Genomic DNA, 26,463 nt, shown 5'->3' with positions numbered 1-26,463 from the left:
CTTGTGCTGACTTTTTAAGATTACTGTTAACTAATACGTATAAAAGCACTTACGGGGCTCGTGGATGGCTCAGTCTGTTAAGTGTCCAACTCTTGGCTTAAGCTCAGGTCTAGGCTCAGGTCATGATCTCAGGGTCCTGAGATCCACCCTGTGTTGGGTTCTGTTCCCAGAGGATTACTTGAGATTCTTTCTCCCTTGTCCTCTGCCCACCCCCCAACTAGCACTTGCATTAAATTAAAAAAAAAAATTTTTTTTTAAGATTTTATTCATTTATTTGAGAGAGAGCACAAGCAGGAGGAGTGGCAGGGAGAGGGAGAGGGAAAAGCAGGCTCCCGGATGAGCAAGGAGCCCAACGCAGGGCTCAATTCCAGGACCCCAGGGATCACTACCACAGCTGAAGGCAGACACCTAACTGAGCCGCCACCCAGGTGCCCCTAAATAAATAAAATCTTTAAAAAACACATATAAAGCACTTAAATAAATGCATTAACACCTACAAAGTGCTCAGTAAATGTTACTAAATGTACTACATATTTAAAAGAATAAAAATAACCTATTTTCTAAGGTTTCAATAAAGTTATTCTTCTCAAACTTTTCAAACAGAATAACCTTTACAGTCTATTCCCTGGCATGGTCACTTATTACACTAATAGTCAGCACTTCAGTTTAACAAATCCCTTTTGAGTACCAGATTAGAGCAGAAGCCTCCTCCAACCTCACTAGCCATTCCTGTCTTCTTTGTTAGACCTGTTCTCCAACTTCACTCATTCTTGGTGATCTCATCCAGTTTCATGCTTTAACTAACCATCAGGTGACTAACCACAGGTGACTTTCAAATTTACATCAAGAACATTCCATGAATCTAACCTTGTATCTAACTCCACTCAGATTTCTAAGACATCTCCACTTAGAAATCTCAGAGGACATCATGCAATCAATGGGTCCAAAACTGAACTGATCTTCCCTGAAAAAAACCTCTGTTCCTCCCATAGACCTAGTTCTACAAATGGTAATTCCAACCTTCCAGTCACACTTATGTGAAAAATCATGCTGTTACCTTTGACTCCTCTCTCTCACTCCCCCATACCACATCAGTCAGGAAGTTCTGCTGGCTTTATAACAGAACCCAACTGTTTTTCACCCCCTTCATCACTACTACTACTGTAGTGAACACGTGATCTCTTTCTTTATTGCCATTCATCCCTATTTATGCCCTTACTGCTAGAATATCAATCTTAACACAGCAGCCAGTGATCCTTTTAAAATATAAATAAGATTATGTCACTCTCCTGGGTTAAAACCCTTCAAAGTTTTCTAATCTAATAAAAAGTAAAATCCAAAGTCCTTGAAATATGTGCAATGCCTTATGAAACTGTCATGTACTCCCACTCCAATCTCTGACATCATGAGATCCTGCTCATTATTACCCAGCAATACTTCCCTCTTTGCTGTTCTTCAAGCTCACTGAATATTCTTTCAACTCAGAGGCTTTACACTTGTGGCTCCCTCTGCCTGAAATGTCTCCTAACTCCACTCTCTTTTTAGATCTTTTCCCACATAGACTCTTCTCAGTAAGGTCTTCACCATTTTCCATTCCTTTTCTCTGCTTTAATTTTTTTCCATCAAATTTTATTTTTTAAAATTGTCTGTTCCCCTCCGTTAAAATATAAACTCCTTGAGGGCAGAGATTCTTGTCTGTTTTTTTAATGCTATATCCCAGTATGTGTTACACAGGCACATATTACATTTTGGTTGACAGAATGAATATGAAAATTTCAAACACCACTGAGATTTTGAACTCTGAAATCACTTGCTTAGTTAGAACAATCTTTTTCAATCTAATTCCTGTTAAACCTACTTTGTATTCTAGTGAAGTTTTTAAATTTGAAGATTCCCCTATTTTCTCTGCCCTCTTCTGCTTTCACTTCTACTCATTCTGGTGCATGGGCACTCACATCGAACATGTTCTTGCCTCAACTAGAATTTCTTACCTTCTACCAATCCCCAATCCCTTTATTATCTACTTCATAATTCCTATTCCCAAGATTTCATTGCTGTTTGGAAAGTCGTATTGACTTCTACATATATCCAATACTACAGAAAGCCTATTAAGCCCACATTAAGAACCTTACAACTTTTTAGAATGGCTGTAATCCTGTGATCTTCCTCAACTTCCCATCACCTTTCCCTGTAGATACCCTTGTCTTATATTTCACTGACTGTACTCTTTACAACCCACTAGGCTTCATTTTTCTCCACCAATTTGCTTTATTCTCTTCTCTATCTATAGTCTCTTCCATGGTCTCTCCTCAAAGCAGTTTACCCAAATAAAATGCAAAAAAGTTGATAGAGCAACCAACTATCAGTCCTATGTACTAGTCTTACTTTCTTCTTCCTTCTGCAAACGTCATGAAAAATGGTCTCACCCTACCTACTGCTGCTACTTCTTTGTGATCCACACCTCAGTGTTCTGGTGAAACTATGCTAAGAGTTTATACCGGTAACTTCTGAATCACCAAATTAAACAGCTTTTCTAAGTCTCTAATAGTATCATGTGATACTATTAACCATTCCCTCTTTCTTGACTATGCTTTCATGGGATTCTCCCAACAGTTTACTTTTCTTACTAATTCTGTTCTTCACAGAATCTTCTACGGTAATTTCTCTTTGTTTTCCTATTTCTTAAATATGGGCATTCCCCAAGGTTTTGTTCCTTAAATAGGTTTATTATCTCTTGCTCTATGTACTTTTCTCAATGTTTTTATCTACTCCCCTGATAGCCAGGAATAGAAGCAAGCAAGGTCTTCTCACTAGCCACTCAGAACTTGCCACTTCATGTAAACTTTTAATTTTTTCCTAACTTAAGGAATTACTCACCTGTAAATTATAATACTATTTCATTTACTTCAACTAATTTGTAAAAAGAAATTTAAATCAAGAGGCAAGTTATCTTTCTGTATACTTCAGACTTTCCTAACATTTCTAAGAAATACTATTGAGTTAAATTGGAAAGAAAATAAAAATTATTTTCTAAAATAGCTTTCTTTTTTCCATACCTTCCAATAGTAGCTCTGCCCTCATTTTTCACAGACTGATAAATTTTTCTTTCTTCATCTGAAAGTGTAATGTGCTGAATAAATACTTTACGTTCTGGTAACTCCAAAACAGGTTTTCCTTTGATTTTGCTTGTCTTTGTTCTTCTTAGGGTAATATTTTTAATTAGGGATTGTAAGCGCCTAAGTCAAAATAAAATAAATAATTACATAGCCTTTTATTTCTATATAAGTTGACTCAACAAGAACAAGAAAGAATAATATATCACTATTTAAGAAGCAAAGTCAAGTTTTTTTTTAAAAAGATCCTTTTGTTTTGAGTCTTATCCAATCTGATAATCAGATAAATATTCTACCAACAGAAAAATATAACAATAATGCATTCATTGCCCTCAATTCAGTACCTGTCACAATTTAATCTTCTTTTATCCTGTCTTTATTTTTCTTAGCTTCTCCTTCTTTTTGTTCTATTCATGAATATATTTCTCACTTCTGTCAACTATATCACCTAATATTCAACATTCACATTCTTAAGTACCTACACAAAGTACAAGGCATTATACTAAATATCATAAAACAAATATGTGGAAAGATAAGAATCTTCAAAAAAAATTTTCAGTAATATAAAAACCAAAGTACAAAAATAATTTTTACAAAGATGCCAAAAAAAATTCAAACATGATGTGACAGTTCAGAAGAGGGAGAAATGCCTTCTGGGTTCTACAATCTTTACACTGCCTTCTCAACATCAGAAAAAAAGGAGGCACATCAATTCTTTACAGAAAGAAAGGTTTTTAAGGAAAGGTTTTTCCTAACACTGAAATATAAATACAATTTCCTAAATTAGAATTTACACAGTTGATTCTGAGAATCAAGCAGACAGTTCTGTAAACTAGGTTGGTGGCTGTTGAACCTTTTTCGCTATAACCACAATAAGAAACACATTTTATTCCATCCAGCAAGTATATATATATAAACACATACACATGTAACAGAAACCTTTCACAAAATAATGTGTGACGATTTAAATTTCTTTAAATCTTCTACTACTTCATTTTCTTTTATAATGTTTGATGCCATTTTTATAATGATTTTACGACCTGCTAATGGATCCCAAACTCTAAAAATCACTGCTCTAGGCAAAAACCTTAAGCCACATATTAGCCAGTACCCTGTGAAATAGCTACCATACCAAGCTAAATTTCATTTATCTGTCTCCATGAGAAACAACTTTCTTTCTTAAACTCTTATGGATGCCAGTGTATGTCATACCATTCAATTACCACTATATAAAAGCTACATAAGTTGTGAAAATTTAATGCACATTAGATCCTCAGAGCATACAGTTTTTCCTGTCATTGTTTAATTAATTAATGGTGATTTCAAGGGCAACAGCAACACACAAAGACTACAAAGCTCTGCCTTTCCTTTCTGTTTGGCTAAAATCAAAGAAAGGGAAGGCTTATGTTTTAGTGGTAGTTAGAAATCCTTGTATCCCCAAACAAGAATCACTAGGCTCTGAGAGCCAAACACATTAAGCTATAAATGCTCTTGGAAGAAAGCCAGCAGTGGAGTTAAAATAATAAAGTGACAATTGGTTCAAGCTGCTTACAGTTATTTGTTGCCAATATTAATCAGTTTACATGAGATTACTTACCTAAGTCCTCCTTCATCTCCCATTGTGACAGGACGTTGTATTGTTCTATGCCACCATTCTCTATCAAGAAACGGTTTAAGTTTTAAAAAGGAAAGAAGAGACCACAAGTCCTTTAAAGAATTTTGAATCGGAGTACCTAAAAATAACAGAAAACTGTTGTAACTCTATAGTGTATCCATTCAGAATATTCATCTCACCCAATCAGAGGAAACAAGAGTTGAAAATGGGCATTCTGCACCAGGAACACCCACTAACTATCAATATAACTATAATCCATTATTAAACATATATGTAATCTCAAAATGAAGTTTTGCTATAATTTTTGCTCTCACCCGCCATACTAACAAAGAAAAAGACCATAGGTCCAGTAAATTCAACTTTCTCCTTATCCAAGAACATTTGTTTATTTGATTTTAAATCAGCAGTACTAGCAAGAAGGAAAAATGAATCTGAGTTTACACTGTCTTCCCCATGTCCTAGTAGAGGTGCACAAGTAGCAAACAGGCCCGGCTTCAAGATAAGAAACAGAGAAATCAAAATTCTGATTGGAGAATTTAAGTGTTTAATGAATTTCCAAAGTTCAAAAAAAAAGTCTAGTGATTTGTTCCATAAACTGACTATAATTCAAATGTTGCCACAGCATAGGCAACTGTGAAAAACAAGTCAAAATACTTTATTAAAAGACTTTCATGATTAATTTTGGACAAACTTTATATGCATGTGAAGTTTACAAAGTTACCTCACTAAAACTTACTTAATGATACATATTTGAGAATTAATTTTTTTTAAAAAACGTAACATTTTTACCTGTTAATACCCATCTTCTTTCTGCTTCTAAATCAAGTACAGCTTTTGTCTGCTGAGCATTCGGATTTCGGATGGCATGTCCTTCATCCAGGATCACTCTTAGCCACCTTATGCTATGTAATGGACTATCACCTTTAGTCTGAAATAAATGTTTCATGTGAATTAAAAAACACAGGAAAGTAAAATGGTACACTTCATGTAATTTGGTAAACACAAATTATTATTCTTTAATATCAACACCCACTAGGTGGGAGATAGTGCTTTGAGCACTATATACATACATCATTAAATGCCCAAAAGCTTATGAAGTATTATTTACTCCTGTTTTACAGATGAGAAAACTGAAGCACCAAGGCTGGGAAGTATGTTGCTCAAAGGACCACAGCTAGGAAACAGCAGGGCTACCATTTAAAACTAGAATTTAAAGTCTGAATTTTAGAACACTTTTGAAACCTGAAGCTTACTTCTTATATTCAACTTCTGAAATGAGTCTCGGTATACTTACTCCGTAGTCATGAGTTAAAATGTTGTATGTAGTCAAAACAATATCCTGTTTTGAAAGCAAGGCTGGGTCTCTTATACGATCAGGACCATAATAAACATAAAAATTCAAGTGCACATCTGCTTTTATATGTTGTCCAAACTGGTCCTAGAAGAAAATTAGAAATATTTAGAATAAACAGATAAATAAAAAATAATTTAAAAAGTTTGATAAACTACTGTCCTGTACACAAATCACTACTAAAATTACATAAAATCAAGTTTCCTACAATCTCAGCTAAAATAACAATAGTAACAATACTAATTATTATCTTGTCAGGAAAATGGATATATATGCAGAAATAATGCATTACATACATTTTGCTTAACCCTACCAATGAGCAGCCACTTCACTTTTAGGAGGAAAAATAACCAAATTTCTTTAAAACTGTAATTATTTTTTTTAAGTTAGTATTTTAACAGATCGGATCTTTAATGCTTCTAGTTAGTAAAGTTTGTAAAATCAAAATTAAACTGTAAAAGAACAAGCAATATTTTCAAGAATGTAGGCAGAGATTCAAGATAGTATCCACTTTCATTCATTTATCACAGACTTACTATTTACCAGGTTATCAACAGAAAGGTAGTAAAGCTAAAAAGAAAAATAAGACCTGGGGGCGCCTGGGTGGCTCAGTGGTTTAAAGCCTCTGCCTTTGGCTCAGGTCACGATCCCAGAGTCCTGGGATCGAGACCCGCATCGTGCTCTCTGCTCAGCAGGGAGCCTGCTTCCCTTCCTCTCTCTGCCTGCCTCTCTGCCTACTTGTGATCTATCTGTCAAATAAATAAATAAATAAATCTTTTAAAAAAAAAAAAAAAAAAGACCTGGTCCCAGCCCTCTCTGAGGACATGATCTGTTTAAAACACTTGCCTTTTTCTCTCATATCTGAGAGATTCTGAGGGGGGGGGGGGAATCATGGTTAGATTGGAAAAAAATAAAAAGGATACCAGAGAGGGGCGCCTAGGTGGCTCAGTCAGTTATGTGTCTGCTGTCAGCCTAAGTCATGATCCTGGAGTCCTGGGATTGAACCCTGCATCAGGCTCCCTGCTCAGTGAGGAATCTGCTTCTCCCTCTGCCCCTCCCCTCCCACTGCTTCTGTGCTTGTTCTCTCTCTCAAATAAATAAAATCTTTACTTAAAAAAAATATATATCAGAAAAATAAAACAGAGAACCCATCATATGAAAGATGATAAATAAAGCCCTAATGTACCAGAAGTAAGAAAAGAATGGGTAAAAGATAACCAAGAAAAAGGGACTAATGGGACTTGAGGACTAATTAAATATGGGATATTAAAAAAAGGGCGGGGGAGACAAAGAAGACTCTCATACTTTAAGTGAGTGCCTAGAAGCTATATGATAAAGATATAAAGAAGTTTAAAAAAAGAAGGGGAAAGTGGGTATAAAAATGAGAAAGAAATGGGGCACCTGGGTGGCTCGGTCAGTTAAATGTTTGACTTTGGTTGGCTTAGGTCATGATCTTGGGGCCTAGAACCAAGCCCCATGTTGGGGGTTTGTGCTCAACAGGGAATCTGCTTGAGATTCTCTCTCTCCCTCTCCATCTGCCCCTCCCCTAGCTCATGCTTTCATGTTCTCAAATAAAATCTTAAAATGAGAAAGAAATAGTATTATTATTTTAGACATTTAAAATTTTTGAATACTATACAATGACTGGATATGTAAATTAGAAATATTTATTTATTTACTTATAAAGATGTATTTATTTGAGAGAGAGAGAATGTACAAGTGGGAGGATAGGCAGAGCGGGAGAGAGGGAGGGGGAAAGAGGAAAAGAGAAAATAAAACCCAAGGAGGCTCTCTGCCAAGTGCGGAGCTGATATGGCTCAATCCCAGGACCCCCAAAGATCATGACCTGATCAAAATCAAGAACTGGACAAAACAGACTAGGTCACCCAGGTGCCCCTACTAGGAAAAGTAAAATACTGGTCTGTAATACAATGGAGAGATGGACTTAACAAAGTTATCAGCAGATAGTACATGAAGCTACAGGAATGAGTAAGATTTTCTAAGAACATACATAATGAGAAAAGGAAGTTAGGGCAGAACCTACCGGAGCAGTATTTAAACTGTGGGCCTGTTTTTATTGGGGTAATTTAAAATATTGCAGCAAATAAAAAAATAAAAATAAAGCAAATGTGGCAGACTTTTGAAATTTTTGAATCTTGTTAAGTAAAATTTTCCTGTTTCAAAAACCATACCACGCTTTAAGGTGGGGGTGGGCAGAAGAAGGCAGACTAAATAGAAACCATGGAAGAAAAAGAGTGGTCAGAAAATTGGGGAAGCAACAAAATTGGGTAGGGGAGGGGGAAAATAGCAAAGCTTCAGGATGGAATACGGTGTTGATTTTTTAACTTGTAATTTATGTTCATTCCCTTCTTTACACAAAGGTTTAAAGATGGCTTATAAAAATAAGACATAACAAAATGCTACAAAAAGAAAAATAAAAGAGCCCAGGAAAAGAAAAAGGGAGCTCACTGAACATGGTAACAATGAGGTCCCTGAAGGCCTTCACAGTTTCTACCGAGGGTGGGAGCAAAAACCCAGACTATTAGGGTGGGCTGAAGAGAGAATAATAACTGAAACAGTAAAGGCAAAAATACTAAGAAAGAGGATAAAAGATGAAAGAGTAAAGGTGAAAACTTACAGAATTTTATTAAGAAATCTGGTGAAAAAGAGAAATAATTCAATATGAGAAAACTGAGTCAATGGGCTGCCTTGAAATGAAATAGAACAAATCTGTAGCAGGATTAGACCTAAAATAGAAAAAAATTAACTTTCTAGAGAAAAAGAATGATAGTATTGAGTTTCTAGTCACTGTGCTTCAGTTTGTGTGTGTGTGTGTATGTGAATAAAATATGTGTTATTTCATTTTCTCTTGGGAAGATAAAATGTCCAAATATCTAGAACAAGTATGTGCTAGAAGTGGGATTGGTATCTTACACCTTTAAATGGACTCTCCCCTATCTAAGGACAAAAAAAAAATGAAGTACTACCAGCTCACTAGGGTGCTATGACATTTATTTGGGGGCTAGAAAGAGAGTAGCTTATTGAAAGATTGCAAAATTCTAATTTTTTAAAAAGATTTTATTTATTTACTTACAAATAAATAAAAGAAAGAGACAGTGTATGTATGTGCACATGAGCAGGGGGAGGGACAGAAGGAGAAGCAGACTCCCTGGCTTAGCAGGGAGCCTGACTCAGGGCCTGGTTTGGGGACTCCAGGATCATGACCTGAGCCCAAGGCAGACGCTCAACCAACTGAGCCACCCAGGCACGCCACAAAATTCTAATTCTTGACCAGGAATCCAAACAAGCCCAACCATTCCTCATCCTTAAAAATCAGTTTTTTCTATAATCTCATTTAGGCAAGACTTTGCCAAGGAGTTTCCTTTTGAAGCTTCTATTATCTAAAATTTTGTTTTCCACATACAAAATTATAATGAAATACTGATGACCCATTTTTTTTAAAAGATTATATTTATTTATTTGAGAGAGAGACAGTGAGAGAGAACATGAGTGAGGAGAAGGTCAGAGAGAGAAGCAGACTCCCCGTGGAGCTGGGAGCCCAATGCGGGACTCGATCACGGGACTCGATCCCGGGACTCCGGGATCATGACCTGAGCCGAAGGCAGTCGTCCAACCAACTGAGCCACCCAGGCGTCCCCTGATGACCCATTTTTAAAATACATATCCCCAAACCAAGCTAAACAGTTCTACTGTTTATATCTCCATTAATACTTGCAAACCTCACCTTCAAACTGTCATTCTAGTACCTAAGTATTGGCCTTCCCAAAATGCAATACATTTCTTAAGAGAATACTTCTGTTGGAATAAAAAAAAAAAGACCAAAAAGACCAAGAAAGAACTAAACCTCACTCTTGTCCTAAGAGGAAAAATGACACACTAATCAGAGGTTAATTAAAAAAAAAAAATACACCAAAAACTTAAAAAGAACAAGACAAGAGTATCTAAGAGTCAAGAAGAAAGAAGCATAGAATCTGACAATTAGACAATAACTACTAATCTTTTCCAAAGCAATTTAGAGAAAAAGTGGCAGAAGCCAGATTACAAGTTAAATAGTAAATAAAAGCACAAAGTGGAAATTAAACCCCAAAAGATAGGACAGCAAAGGAAAGGATAAGAGCAGCAACTTAAAAGTGAGATATAATCAAGAGGAAGTATTCAAAATTAAAAAAGATTCTAGAGCGCCTGGGTGGCTCAGTCGTTAAGCATCTGCTTCTGGTTCTGGTCATGATTCCAGGGGCCTGGGATCAAGCCCCGTATTGGGCTCCGTGCTTGGCGGGAAGCCTGCTTCTCCCTCTCTCATTCCCCCTGCTTATGTTCCCTCAGTGAATGAATGAATGAATGAATACATTAATATATAAAAAAACAAAAAAAATAAAAAAGATCCAAGTATATTTCATGAAAAAGTCAGTGGGAAAAGACTAACCAGACAAGAAAAAATAACAGATAAAATGCAAAGGTGGGAAGAGATGAAATCCAATGTACAGACCTAAGGTAATGATCTTAAAAAGACTAGGACCTCTTCCATCTCTGAGATTAGAGGAGGAAAGGTCAGGAGAGATGCAACAACCTTGGACGTGGCAAGAATAGAAGTTCATGTCCAGCAGTCTTTCTGTTCACAATACTTCTAATAGAGCCATTATTTCATTTTAACATGCAGCTTGAAGCTCAGACTGGAAACCTAACCAAGCTGCTCCTTATAAATAATATATCAAGAGGTTCCATTCCAATGTAATATTTTAGAATAGAAAAGCAATCTGGAAAGAAAAAAAAAAGTTTTCTGGTGGGTAGCCTTAAAAGCATAGGCTCTAGAATCAGTATGTTGGAGACTATATCCTAATTTTGTCATTTATTAGCTGGATGATCTTAAGCAAATTACTTAATTACTGTGTTTCAATTTGATCACCAGGAAAGTGAGAATAATGGTTGTGAGGACTAAATGAGAAAATCAATTAAAAGAACTTAGGGAAAAACTGAGCTTAGTAAATGCTACAAGTTGTTATACACAGAAGTTAGTGTAGTTCTTAGAAAAGAGTTTTCAATAATTTGTAAATATAGCAACCTTAAATTATGTATCTTTCCTACCTTGTGGGACAGAAATGGCAGAGGAAGAAGTACAAACCTAATCTTGATAATAATTAAAGATGTTTCCTTCTTGGGGCAACTGGGTGGTTCAGTGGGTTAAAGCCTCTGCCTTCAGCTCGGGTCATGATCTCACAGTCCTGGGATAAAGCCCCACATCAGGCTCTCTGCTCAGCAGGGAGCCTGCTTCCTCCCCTTTCTCTCTGCCTGCCTCTCTGCCTACTTGTGATCTCTGCCTGTCAAATAAATAAATAAAATCTTTAAAAAAAAAAAAAGATGTTTCCTTCTCTACTATAAATCTTCAAATAATTACTTTTATTCAGCAAATAAAACCCTAATTCACTTAACAATTATTTTAACTTAACGTGCTGACCAAGCTTATCTTTCCCAATGAATGACTCTAACAGAACACTTTTTACTATACATGACTAAAATATAAATTATGTCATATTTTTAAAAGGCTGTCAAGACTTACAATCCAGTTGCTTAACACCGAAAGTGGGCAGATGATCAGTGTTGTTCTTGATCTCTCTTCAACATCAGTTTTCTTTGAACCCTCCACTGAAGATGCTCCTGAAAAGAATGAATCAGTTGAAACAGTCTTTAGTTTTATTCTCATATATATGAAGTCAATAAAGAGATGACAATATATGCCTTCATGAAAAGAGAAAATAGGAAGAATTAAAATGAAGTAGATAGACTGTTTCCAGCCATGATGACATAATAAGAACTAGATTTTACCTTGTCAATTTATTATTTTTTACCTTGTCCCTTTAAACAACTAAAATCCAGACAGTGCTTACTTATAAGGGGAGGTAGAGAATTATGATTGAGAGTAAATACAAGGAAAAAGTTTGGAGTATCTCCTGATATGTATTTAAGTTATTCATTAAGATAGCATTTGTTTAATGCAGTTTTTGGAATCTGTACAGTCACAACCTCATGTAATTTCCTCCCACACTCTACTAGTGACAAACAGGATACAGCAAAAGTGGTGGTATACCACTTCTGAGATTAAGTTATAAAGGATGCAGTTTCTGTCTTGGGTGCTCTCTTCCTCTCTCTCTCTGCCCACTCCCTTTGGAGGAAACCAGCTGCCATGTTGCAAGAATACTCAGGCAGCCTATGAAAGGACACACTATAATTTTATTTTCCATTCCCCTACTGGACAGTATTACATTACTTCCAATATTTTTCTAAAGTAACACAGCAGTGAAAACTGCTTTTTCATGTGTCCTTCTACATATCTAGATGATATATCTATCTTCATTATATCTTGCCTAACTGCTCTCCATAGTAATTTACTCCCATCCACAGTGCATAAGAGTTCCTGTTGCTGTCCAATCTTGCCTATACACGGCACTGTGAGGTTTTTAAATGTTTGTAAATATAACGGGTGAAATGGTATCTCTGTTCCTTTAGTTTGATTTTTACAGTGACTGACTCTATCTGCACAGCTTTCCCTACGTTTACTGGTTCTTTACATTTACTTTCCTTAGAATGTGCATTTTTATTCTTAGTGGCTATTCCCCTACTGGACTGTCTTTTTCCAACTGATTTGCAGAGGTTTCTTTTACACATTCTAGATACGAATCCTCTGTTTAAGTTACACTTAACCAGAAATATCTTCTTCAGTCTTATCATTTTTTCACCTTGTTTATGTTACACTTTGATGCATGATAATTTAAAATGTAGGAGAATTTTATCAATTTTTTATGACTTTTTGTGTCTTATTTAAGAAAGCACAATCATTTCTGTCTCCACTCACTGATTTTTGTTTCTATTCTGTTTTTCTTTCAGAAATGTGGTTACTTTTTTTTTTCACAGCTATGACTTTAAAGTTTTTCTCTTCTATTATAGTAGAAGTTATGTTATGAGCCTGCAAGAAAGAACTTTTTGAGATGAACTTAATTATATCTGAATTCTAATTTTACCTCAAAAAAAGAATTCCATGTTTCTTAAAATTTCTAAAATTAGGGTTAAGAGTATTCTATCTGAAATGCCTATATTTTCAATTCAATTAATTAATTCTCAGACCAAAAGTTAGCTCTTTTTTCATCATTCTGTGTTGGGCCAAATATCATCTCCTTAAACAGGACCCTTTCATCAAGCATTATTTCACTATCCCCCTTTATTTTATTCACAATTCCCATTATTTAAAATTGTATGTTCCCTTGTTTATGTTTTCCCATCATTAGTCATAAACTTCATGAAAATAGACTTCTGCATGGTATATCCCCAACATGTAAGACATAGGAGACTAAGTTACAGAGATAAAATAACTAGACCCAGATTTCCTTAACCTTAGGGTTCAAACTCTTTCCTTCTCAAATATTTAGATTCTTATGCAATGTTTTCCTCTGAACTACAAAATATAAAATTATAATAAAGATGACTAACATTCATAAATGAAAAACAAATTCTACTCACACCAAGAACTGAGTCTTTATTATAATTTAAATAAATTCAAATAATTTAGCTTTTAAAGAGCCATCAATCGCTCTGGGCCTTCAGTAGAAGAAAACATTTCTGTTACTCAGATGATTTAAGGACCTCTTTTCCATCTATTTTTTACCTAACTAAAATAAGTAGAATTAGAAAAGGTACTAGGAGAACATATAAACATGCACTTCCAGGAAAAATGGAATTATCTTTTTCTTTTCTCTACTTTCTAAACTTGTACATGTTCTCTTAACTGCTGTCATTAAAACATTTTAAAATTGAAAAACAAAGTTTTAAGTTGAAAAACAGAAGCTAAAAAACCATGAAATTTACTGACCCTTTTTCAACATTCTCCTTTTTGTTGTAGGGGTAGATGAAGTAAGTGCACATACAAACTCTGTATCTTCTTTAACCTTAGAAGATCCTGCTGAAATAAAACCACAGAATCATTAAGATATTTGGAAACTTATTCTCTCCTATGCTGAGGCACAGGTACCTCCTGAGGATAGAAAATAAAAATAACACTTTCATACTCCAAATCTTAAGAGTGTATATTATCCAAAAAAACCCCAAAATATCTGGTGACCAAAATTGTTGACATAGCATATCATTCCTGCTCAACAAAGACATGTAGTCACTTGTCATAAAGTGTTACTTCTCTTGAGGAAGAGATGTGAAAGCAGGAGCAACCATATACAAAGTGATTCAGCTTCCAGGTGGAAGAATATTTTCAAGGAAATGGATGTTTGACTTCTAATGATGAGGCTGCCAAATTTTCATATTATCAGCTGGTGGTAATGAGTAATTTTCCAAATATAATATAATTTCTCAACTAATTAGTAATACAGTATGATCTAGTTTACAAGAAAAGAAAGAGTTATGTTTAAAAGGCATAGGAAAAAGTAATGATAATCACTGGTTATTTTTACATCTATATGACAAAGTGAACAGTACTAACACTAAGAAGGAGCTCCCACCCAACTTTTATAATTAAAATTTATTCACATAAGGTTTTAGAGGAGTCATTTAATAAGTAGTAAAAATTACTTTGTTTAAAGTTAGTTTAAATATTTCTGCTAGATTTTAATTTGAAATTAATATTTCAATTTGCCTCATTTACCACCCTTGGTAAGTGTAAATGGCAATCAAGTGTAAGACCTATTACCAAAGAATCCAAGATAGATAAATATAAACCTATGGAGTTTTACTTTAAGTAATCCTTAAGTGTAGATTATGGATACTGAGATTTATATATATATACCTTTTACTCTTTTAGTCTCAGACTGTGGATTTTTCAGTTTCCCTACAACAAAATAAAACACAAAAAGAGTCACACTAGGAAATTAGAATGTAAGACACATTATCAAAATCAAATCCATTTCATACTACCTTTCATCTTCTGTGGCAATTCACTTATTTCATTTTCCTCTGAATCACTGCTTTCAGTGTGCTGGATAGCAGTTTTTCTTCTAAAATAGAAGTATACACAAATATTTTCAAACCAAAACAAAATGGGATATGAAAACATCGATTGAATACATGCAGTATAAATGCTTCTGTGTTGCCTGTTTATCTTCTGAAAAAATTTCAAGGAAAATTTGACAAGTGTATGCAAAATCTGCTAAAAGCATTTTGCTTTTATATGCAGATGCATTTACTACACAAAATACAGTACCACTATTATTAAATTTGAAAAAGTCAACCATCCTAAAAATAATACTCATTTTTAATACTGAGCTTAATATTTGGCAATTCAAACAAAACAAAATATCTATATAAAAGTAGAACTAAAAAGTAACTCTTGTCAAAGGAAATACTTCTAATATAATGAGCAGCTAAGATGCAAAAATGCAATTCTCTTACAATGAAAAATTTTATGTATTTTGTGTAGAAACGCTACATTACAGTGATTAAGTACCTAAAAATAATGGACTTTGGAGTCAGACTGTCTAGATACAAATTTCTATTCCCCTACTTATTTGCTATGTGACTTTAGGGAAGTCACTTAATATTCTTCTATGCCTGTTTCCTCATTTGCAAAACAGAAATAAAAATACAATTCACTTCATAGATGTGTTAGTATATGCAATGTCCCTAAAACAATGCCTGTTGCACAGTAAATGTACATGTATTAACTATCCTATGTGTGTTAGTTATTACTTTTTCCTCCACGGCCTCATTACTATTTCCATGTCCTTTATATCTTATTTGGTGAATCTAACAGTGCTGTTCTCATGATAGTGGTCAGTTCAGAGTTGTAAGATTTTAGATCTATATGAGAAACTGAGGAGTCCTGGATTTGTGCTCAGTTTAGACAGGTATTAATGACAGAAAACAATTAACAAAGCCCCAGTTTTGAGATCCTTACTGGACTAGCTAATACAGACTCAGTTTTGTGGTCCCACCTACAGATATTATGGCAGACAATATATAAAAAGCCAAGTATGTAGACCTACTTCTGAGGGTAAATGAAATTTATAAAGTTAACAGATTCAAGTTAAGATCAGAGGAGCATTATGTATTTTATTCAAATTCTCCCTCTAGTTTACATTAATATAATACTCTCCATAAAAAACCTCATCACGTCTTATTTCTAAAGGTGAAATGACAACTGCGATGAGCAAAGAGCACTTCTATCAAATCATCTAATAGCAGTCTGTTTTCATCCCCTCAAAATATAAAGAAAACTCTTCTAAAATCAACAACAACAACAACAAAAAAGCCTTAGGAGCTAGATCTTAGTTCCTATGTGAAAGAAATAGAAAAAAGGTAGTAGAAAGATAAGTAATTATTAACTACCAATTCACTTATTTCATAGATTAGTATTACTTTTCTTCACCTATAAAATGAGAACACCTACCTGCCTAAGTCAGTGATTTTGGAAGTTTCAAGTAACAGAATGAATTTGAAAGAACTATATAACTGAGATAAATGGTTATATTTCTCTCCTATATCTAAGAAAATGGAGAAAGAGTTTAAACAAACATTACATACAATCAAACCATAGCAAAGTTTACCTTTTAGGGCGGGAGCTAGACAATTCTGACTTGGGATATTTATTCTTTCCCTTGACATCTGAAATACTGGGTTCTCCACTACATCTAGATCCTTTCATTTCAAAGAAAAGGACAAATATACAGAGTATTAGTAAATTGTCTTGACCACTAGCAGTATCCTTAAACCTTGGTTTTCCAAATCAGTAGTTCAACTTTTTAAACATCTTCACTCTTGTTCTTTCAATCAGCCAGCTCCTCTCTCCACCCACTCACCACAAAGGTCTACACCATACTGGAACCTGTGCTTAGACTCTTAACTCCTCTGACTCCCAGATGCTGATCTACTTCACTTTACAAAGAAAATTGAATGCTATCTTCTATAAACTGCTAATTTTCTTACATTTTATTCCCTCAATTATCTGTATTTTCCATCAACCTTACTTCCTCCTTTCCTTCTAACATTAACTCACCTATCTATTCTCTTGATCCCTCTGCCCCCACAGAGGCCTACAAATTCTCTACATAGTACCCAAAACCTCTTCCTATCCATGGATTTCTTTCAACTGTGCCTTCATCTCCAACTATTTCTCCATTTCTATTTCAAACTTAGCAAAATACATAATAAATAACAACTGTTATTTCCAAGTCTTCACCTACTGATCTTAAAATGTTTTTGGTTTTGCTCCACTCTAACCAATCTTCAAAGATTAATTTTGTGAATTTATTGCTAAATCAGCTATGTAACTGCTAAATCCAGAGATCTCTTTTCAGTTCTCCTCTACTTCACAATTTGGCTCTTACCTATCTTTCTACCCTTATCTGCTATTGTCCGTGTACATTACAATTACCATAAATTTCTCTGAGGTCTCAGAACAAAATATGCCTTATGTTCCTATTGTTTTGTTTTTACTGTCCTTTCATGTAATTTCTTCTCAACCAAAATGTTCTCCTCAGCTTCTCTAACTGGTGTACAACCACCCAATTGCATTGTGACCTCCTTGATGAAATTTTTCCTACCAGTTCCCATGAGATTTTTAGAAGAGATCTTAAAATTTTTACATATTACAAAGCCAGAGCGCAATTACATCATCAGACTGGAAAAATGTAAATACAGGATCATGTTCAAAAGTAAACTTTACCTTTGATTAGTCCATCTGCCTTTTCACTGGTATTGCTTCCTCCAAGTTTCATAGATTGATCGTTAACATTACACTCCTGGATGAAAAGGCATATTTCTTACATAGCACTGCTGTCAGTTTTAAATAAACTTAAAATGCATCCTTTATATTGCTTTACTTTACATATTAAAGATTACTTAGATTGGTACTCCATTCTGGAGCAATGCGGGGAGGTGCATTAAGCGAAGAGGAAAAAATAAACAAATAGATTAAAAATGTTTTCACAGGTATCTCAAAAGAGAACTAGTTGGTCTTTACCTGTTCAAAAGGAATACAAATAGCAAAACTCAATTACAAATTCATGTATATGCCTTTGTTTCAAAATCTATCAGTGTACATATAGAATACATGAATACCAAAACTTCTGTAGAAGTAAAAATTTACAGTTCTTTGTAAAAATATTTTTACATGAGTCTGAAAGGGTAGAGTTCCTCTAATCTTTCTTTCATTCTATAGGTACAAATGACAAAGGCCAATTGGGGTGAATTTAATTCTTCCCATTAAAAAAGAAAGGCAGGTGATTAAGTCATATCAAGTAGAGACTAGGACTGGGGGGCAGCAGGAGTACAAAGTAATTTTTGCTGAGATTGGGATAAGAAAGGATAATTTTAGTATTAAAAAAATATAATTTGAAACATCTTCTAAAATCCTACAAGTTTTACTAAAAATGTAGATGAAAAGATCCATCCCCTTCTAATGGTATGAGTCTAAATAAGCTGAAAATTTTAAATATAACATATCTAGAAATCATGTTAAATAGTTATTTTAAGTAATTTTTATTTGTATTTTTTCAGAGCTGAGGATATTTTATTTTAATCAATGTCAAATATTTACAATAAGACTGCATAGGCATTATAAAATTAACACACTGCAGTCCAAAATTGCCATTTTTATCATATCAGTATTACACCTTTCTTTACTTTTTTTCACAAGCTCGATAAATGATCTGATTTTTTTCTCCAAGTTTTCATTTAAATTCCAGTTAGCTAACAGTATATTAGTTTCAGGTATAGAACTGAAGTGATTCGTCACTTAATATACAATACCCAATATAAGAAACTGATACTAAAATTACTTTTCATCAAATGTTCTATGTACTCCTCTTTAATAATTAGTTCAACCATTTATTAAACAAATGCAAAAAAGAACCTAACAGTTTATCCAGAAATAAAGGATGCTCATTACTCTTTTTTTTTTTTTTTAAAGATTGTATTTATTTAGGGGCGCCTGGGTGGCTCAGTCATTAAGTTGTCTGCCTTCGGCCCAGGTCATGATCCCAAGGACTTGTAATCGAGCCCCACAGCAGGCTCCCCGCTCAGCTGGAAGCCTGATTCTCCCTCTGCTTGTGTTCCCTCTTTCGCTGCATCTCTCTCTGTCAAATAAATAAATCAAATCTTCAAAAAAAAAAAAAAAAAAGATTTGATTTATTTATTTGAGAGAGAGAGCAATAGATCACAAGTAGGCAGAGAGGCAGGCAGAAAGAGGGGGGAAGCAGGCTCCCTGCTCAGCAGAGAGCCTGACAAGGGGCTCGATCCCAGGACCCTGAGATCTTGACCTGGGTTGAAGGCAGAAGCTAAACCCACTGAGCCACCCAGGAGCCCCTCATTATTCTTTTATATGAAATGATTTTGCTCAGCAAGTTTTTTCTACACGGAGTTCAAAATTAAGCCTTCTACAACATCCAAATCTATCAAGTCATATTACACTCCAAATTAATGGAACTTAAATCAATGACATTTCACTCTATAAGCTTGGACTAGCTAAATCTATTTAAAACTGTAATATTTTTGTTGCAATAAATTCTTAGTTGGAAATCACACTTTCAGCCTCAATTTCAATAAATTTGACAAAGCAGAAACACTAACACCTTCCTGCTACATAACACCTTAAATGCATGGCTGATTTTCGGGGTTGGGCGGGGGAGGCCTTATTGGTAATAGGTAATTTTTTAAGCTAATAATTGCTACTGAAGCTGAAAGTTGTCTTGCGTGGTAGTGTTCTGTTTTAATAACAAAATGTAAGAAAAACAGGATATAAAGTATCAAAACTACTCATGGTAAGGAACTGAATCCCAGATATTTGACAATAGAGTTAAACTCCAACAAAAGTACAAAGTAGGAAATGCAACCAAGGTGCAGAAATTAATAATACAGACTCTGAGTAAACAGTGGCAGGAAACTGATACACAGCCTCTTTGAAAACTAAAAAATTAGAAGAGCAGTAGTTTAAAAAAAAAGTCAAAAATTAAGTCAAAACACGTAAAAAAAATTTTAAAAAGAGGTATTTTATATATGCTTTTTGCTGTTATTCCCTACTTTAAGTTCTTTGAATTTTAAGCTGAAAATGGAAAATAACTGTTTCATTCTAATAAAATTTATTTTTTCCATAAAACTAATTCATTTTTATTCTTAGAAACTGAGTGAAGTATGTTTATATGCGATATGTAAAAAAATATATAAAAATTAAGTATCAAGAAAGTCACCCATGTTATCATCACTAGGACATGATTGTCACTATGTATGACTACATTCAGACTCAATACATACATAAATACACCTTTCTAAAATGAGACCCAGGGGACCTGGGGAGGTCAGTCAGTTAAGTGTCCGCCTTTGGCTCAGATCATGACCCCAGAATCCTGGGACTGAGTCCTGCATCGGGTTCCCTGCTCAGCCAAGAGTCTGCTCCTCCCTCTCCCTCTGCTCCTTCCCTAATTCGTGCATGCTGTCTCACTCTCTCTCGAATAAATAAATGAAATATTAAAAATAAATAAAAATAAATAAATGAGACTCAACTCTATTCACAAATTTGTCCCTGGCCTCTTTTTTTCTTTTAACTAAGAAATATAAAAATAAGTGCTTTTCAAAAATAGGATTTTATAGTTACAAAATATTAAATTTTAAGGCTATATAATAATAGAACTTATTGGGAGGAGTTCCTTTTCTGCCTTAAATAATGCATAGAGGAAAAAGTCTGTACTTTTATCTCTGGAAAAAAATTGATTTCTGATGATTTACTTACTTCTTTATTTTTTAAACAAATTTACTTTTTGAAGTAGGCTCCATGCCCAGTGTGGAGCCCAACACAGGGCTTGTACTCACAACCCTGATGTCAAGATGTGGGCTAAAATCAAGAGTCAGATGCTTAACTGACAAAGCCACCCAAGCACCCCTCTGATAACTCCTTTACATAATTTCTCTGAAATGGCACTACTGAGTCACAGATTATAAACGCTTTCAAGATTCTTGATATATATTACCCAATTACCCCCAAGAACACAGTACCCAACTTTCATTCTTACAGCAACACATAAGAGAGGCCATTCATCATTTCTCTAAAAACACTGGATATTATCAATTTTTTGGCAAATTATTTTTTAATGACAAAATTAAAATGAACCAGGGACTTCGGGAGAAAACACACTCAACTTTACCTTCTTCAGCTGACTTTTTTTAATTCTTTCAATAGGAAGAGGTTTGCCATCATGGAAGTTGGTAAGAATAACTGCAATGGCTGTCAGGGTTTTGCCCTTTAAAAATGTTTTTAAAAGACAAATGGTCAGATTCTGAAACCTAGTTAACCAGAGAACATTCCAAAACCAATTTTAAAATCAAATGGGCAAAATCATATAGCATTCAAGGTCACAGAAGCATACTATTGTATTAAATAATCTACGTATTAATAAAAAGTACTTTATTGATTAAGAAATGCTTTCCCACACTGTATTACTAAGAATTATTAAATGGTTTACTCTATAAAATACTATAAGCATCCCTGAGAAATGTCATTCTACTGAAAGACTGCTATTATAAGATGTTTAACCCTGAACTAATAACTTTATCATGAAACTAAAACTTTGCTTGCCAGGTAGTTCAGAGCTAATTAAATGATTATTAATTCCAGTATGCACATAAGATAATTTTATTAAGTTTCATTTAAAGATCACTGTTAAGACTCAAAAGCTTTAACTTATCAACAAAGCATAAACGACATATTTCTTGTGCATTTTTCTTAAATAGAAGCATGTGACTTTTCATTACTTTCCATAGCTCAGTTTATAATTAGCAATACAGAAATAACTCTTTGGCAATTTTAAAATAGTTAAAGCAACAGTTTTCTAAAGTGTAGCCCACAGGTCCTAGAGTTTCCCAGGACCCTCTCGGCAGCATGTACAAATCTGTTTTCAAAATACTGCTAAGACCTTATTTGTGTTTTTATCTATAGTAATACCACAAAAAGGAATTATGGACAAAACCACCGGTGCCTTAGCATGAAAACAAAGCAGCTGGCACTACATCATACTAGTGGTCATTGTATTCTTGGCTGCCACATACTCACATATCACACACAAAAAATCTACTTATAAGAATATTCTCTGAGAATATTCTTGATGAAGCAGTACACATGACTTTTATTAAATTTTACCTCAAGTATATATGTAAATATTCTTAAATATAACAAGATGGGAAGAGCACATCAAAATACTCTTGTTCCACACCAAAATATGAGGGCTATCTAGAGAAAAATGACTTGTGAGACTGAGGTTATAAGCTCAACTAGCACCATGCATCACTATTTTTACAAAGAATGACCAACAGTTATTCATGACTGAGTGGGAGACGTTTTTAAAAAATTAACAAAGTACAGCTATTTCAAGGGAAAATAATTGACAGATTTGTTGTAAGTGATAAAATCTGAACCTTCAAGCAAAAATTAAAATGTTGGAAAACTTGTATCTGGGGGTGCCTGGGTGGCTCAGTGGGTTAAAACTTGTATGTGACACCATGAGCACAGCAGCTTCCCAAGATGTAAATGCCTTTCTAATAAGATTAGCAGTATTATCAAAGAATATAAACTTTTGATACTACATAATGAAATGTTATCAACATCTGGCAGATCTGTGTAACTCAATGAACCAGTATTTTCCAAATAAGCAATGACTTATGTTATAAAATTATGCATAAGCGCAATATTCATTCAATGTGCAAGCTACACCAATGGATTTTAATGCAAGAGAGTACGAAAAGCTCACTCATACCATTTTTAAGTTCCATGTTGTAACTGTTATCCTTTAATAAACTAATCCTTGCTTAATTCTGTTGTACCAAAGAATTACACACAGTTATCTAAAAAGACTATTAAGATATTCCTTAGGTTTCCCAACTACATATCTGTGTGAGAACTAATCCTTATGTACCTATATCAAAGCACCTTATCAACAGAATGAATGAAAAAGCAGTTATGAGGACTCAGAATTCATCTCTTGGGCCAAACATTAAAGAAATTTGCAAAAATGTAAAACAATGCCAGTCTTATCTAAATTATTTTTGTTTTGGAATAGTCCCTTTTCATTTAAAAATATGCTATGTATGTTAATAAGTAATGAGTTTATTGTTTTTAAATTACTAACTTCAAAATTTTTACTTTAATAATTAATACTATTAATATTGATATAACCCGCAAATATAAAAAGCCCTTTGGGACTGTCAAAAATTTTTTTAAGAATGTAATGGTTATTGAGACCAAAAAGTATTAAAACTGCTCGTGTAAGGAATCACAAATATATATTTAATACTCTATATATCATAATACTGTGACAGAATACAAACAATTCCATATAACATTGTTGTCTTTCCCTCCCTTTTGTAAAGATCCATGAAAGATAAGCTACCTCGAATTTCCAAAGAAAACTGAAAGTACATTCATACATTATTGTATGAATATTGTATTGTAATACAATATTATATTAATTGTACCTTAACAAAATAAACCAAAACAAACAAATATGTATAACCTCATTTTAAGTTAAAGACATAGAGAAAATTATTCTATACTGAAAGTGAAATCTAGTCCCATACTGGCACCAACATATTCCTAACTACTTCAAAATTACCTTCTATAAAATCTTAATTACAAAATAAAATTTTATGAAATCAAGAAAAAAAAATAATTACCAAACCCATATCATCAGCTAAAATTCCTCCATGAACATTTTCTGGTCGGTCCTTCTCAGAAAAATTTGTTATTGTGTTATAGTATAAGTCATTTCGTTGTTCCCAAAATGGCGGAAGGTCTTTACTGTTTTCCCGTGAAACCATCCAAGCTAGAGCTTGTTTTTGATGTGGAAGCAATGGTGTTTCAACAGCCTATAAATAAAAGGAAGGTCTTAAATAGAAATAAAACCAGTCTTTTTCTCCATGCAGATTCTGGAAAACACTTGATCTTGTACTAAAAACTACACAGATTAAGATAGTATTTTAAAATTCCAAATAGTTCTAAATAAAAAATATTGGGGGGTGCCTGAGTGGCCCAGAAGAAATCAGGCCAAATCAAAAAAGAGAGGTAACCTGGGGTCTACACACCATACAAAGGCTCAAGCCCTACGAGCAGGTAAAATATGGTAACTACAATTACAAGACAAAAAGGTTAACAGAGATAGGTAGAGACAAAAAAAAAAAAACAAAACCCTGATGTATTTGTAGACTGATTTGAAAGGGTTAAGTGTCTGACTCTTGATTTCGACTCAGGTCAGGATCTTGGTGTCATGGGATTGAATCCCACTTCAGGCTCCACACTCAAGAGTCTTCTTGAGATTCTCTGTCTCCCTCTGCCTCTTCTATCTCACATAAGCATGCTCTCTCCCTTTCTAAATAAAGTATTTTTAGAAGTTAAATAAATACATACATATATACATAAATAAGTAGAAAATATTGGTTCAGTACCTCAGCTGGTTCCATTTCATGAGTTTTATCATCTTCTTTTAAATCTTCAAACAATTTGTCAAATTCTGTTTTAAGCTACAACAAATAGGAACAAGAAACATCATGAAACAAACCAATTAAAATAATTTCACTTAATTCAGGGCTTTCAAATCATTTAATTAACTAAAAGATTTGAATAACAAAAGGTACCTAACACATTTTTTGAGTTGCTACATTGCTCACTGAAGGCAGAATGAATAGATGCTTTAGGTTTACGAGGAACTGTGTTACAATCAAAAGAATATACATGAGAGGCACCAGGGTGACTCAGTGGGTTAAGCCTCCACCTTCAGCTCAGGTCATGATCTCAGGGTGTTGGGATCGAGTCCCGCATCCGGCTCTCTGCTCAGCGGGGAGCCTGTTTCTCCCTCCCTCTCTCTGACTGCCTCTGCCTACTTGTGATTTCTATCTGTCAAATAAGTAAATAAAATCTTTAAAAAAAAAAAAAAGAATACGAATGAGATAAATCTAAGGTTTGTCACAGCTCTGTCACAAATCTGTACATAACACTGGGCAAGAGATTTAACCCTTATTGCCTCTATTTCACTCTTATAAAATGAAAGGGATAATGTAGATTTAGAGTGTCTCTAAGGTTCCTTCTGCCATTGCAATTCTGTGATTCTATTAATTGTATTCAAAACATTCTGTCGGATCCTACCAGGTACATTTATTTGACTTTTTTCCTAAGTTAATGTCACTTCATTTACTATTACTACAAACAACTTGCTATGTGCTGCAAAATATTAATAGATGATTTTTATCTTATGCTAATTTAGTTGGTTCTTTAAACTGATCTAATCTAATTCTGTAACAACATGTGTTATAATTACTTTTATAAATAAGCACATGACTACAAAGCAGTAGCCCAGAAGAAATCAGGCCAAGTCAAAAAAGTTAGAGGTAACCTGGGGTTTACCCACCAGACACAGGCTCAAGCCCTACCAACAACAAGCAGGTAAACTATGATAACTACAATTACAAGACAAAAAGGCTAACAGAGATAGGTAGAGACAAACAAAACAAAACAAAACAAAAACTGATGTATTTATAGACTGATCTCCATTAATTTATTATATATTCTTTTTTCCCAAATTAACTTAACCTAATAGTATCTTACAAATTAGACAAAGTAAGTACTACACTAATGTCTACGATTTAGAATTTTTTTTGCATCCCATTTGCAAACTTACTGAAACAAGTTTCAAGCTTAAATTTTTTAAAATATTTGAACATTTAAAAAAATCCAAATAATATAAAAACATCAAAACATACTAAAACATCCCATGCATATACAACAATGCATGTGTTTTAATATATGTACGAATGTGTATGCATTCCTTATCACTGCTTTCTTTTCACATAAAAGTTTTTAACATAGGCACGCCTGGGTGGCTTAGTTGGTTAAGCATCTGCCTTTAGCTCAGGTCATTATCTCAGGGTCCTGGGATCCTGCTCAACAGGGAGTCTGCTTCTCTCTCCCTTCTGCCCTTCCCACCTGCTTATGCTTGCCCTCACTTGCTCTCTCAAATAAAGTCTTAAAATAGTTTTTAATATATATTCTATAACATGTTTCATAACTTAACATACCCGAAGATCACATATACTAGCACATACATATTTATCTTATTTTTTAAAACACTATCTTCAACATTTAAAATTCACTTTTAGATTATAAAATAAAAAAGCAGCATACCTGGTCAGTTGTCATCTGTACTGCAGCATGAACTGGCATACTATAGCTTGGTCCAGCTCTTCCAGAGCCCCAACTACTTTCTAAACTGAATCCTAAAGCTGTAATTTACAAAATGAAAAGAATAAAATCATCAAATGAATTATCTTTTAGTGACTTTTAGAACTTATGTTTGAAATATATTTAAAAGATTTTTTAAAAAACTAAAAGTCGGGGC

At 34.1% G+C, this 26,463-nt stretch overlaps 1 protein-coding gene across 6 annotated transcripts in view; it reads right to left on the bottom strand.

The window, feature by feature from the left end:
• The window catches only part of HLTF (helicase like transcription factor), a 53,429-nt gene that overhangs the window by 13,659 nt on the left and 13,307 nt on the right, over positions 1-26,463 (bottom strand). For 4 of the 6 annotated variants that reach the window (XM_059391766.1, XM_059391767.1, XM_059391768.1 and 1 more), the window contains exons 5-18: positions 26,250-26,347; positions 24,518-24,592; positions 23,750-23,941; positions 21,229-21,324; positions 17,757-17,832; positions 16,639-16,729; positions 15,011-15,090; positions 14,883-14,924; positions 13,959-14,048; positions 11,655-11,752; positions 6,023-6,166; positions 5,518-5,656; positions 4,711-4,846; positions 3,057-3,236 (exon numbers count right to left, since the gene is read on the bottom strand). In XM_059391766.1, coding sequence (XP_059247749.1) covers positions 3,057-3,236; positions 4,711-4,846; positions 5,518-5,656; positions 6,023-6,166; positions 11,655-11,752; positions 13,959-14,048; positions 14,883-14,924; positions 15,011-15,090; positions 16,639-16,729; positions 17,757-17,832; positions 21,229-21,324; positions 23,750-23,941; positions 24,518-24,592; positions 26,250-26,347 — 1,537 coding nt within the window. The remainder of the gene's footprint in view (positions 1-3,056; positions 3,237-4,710; positions 4,847-5,517; positions 5,657-6,022; positions 6,167-11,654; positions 11,753-13,958; positions 14,049-14,882; positions 14,925-15,010; positions 15,091-16,638; positions 16,730-17,756; positions 17,833-21,228; positions 21,325-23,749; positions 23,942-24,517; positions 24,593-26,249; positions 26,348-26,463) is intronic. The other 2 variants (XM_059391769.1, XM_059391771.1) reach the window with 1 other exon arrangement.

The sequence above is a fragment of the Mustela nigripes genome, chromosome 2, assembly GCF_022355385.1.
Source record: "Mustela nigripes isolate SB6536 chromosome 2, MUSNIG.SB6536, whole genome shotgun sequence".
NCBI lineage: Eukaryota > Metazoa > Chordata > Mammalia > Carnivora > Mustelidae > Mustela > Mustela nigripes.
This window is presented reverse-complemented; position numbering and strand designations above follow the sequence as displayed.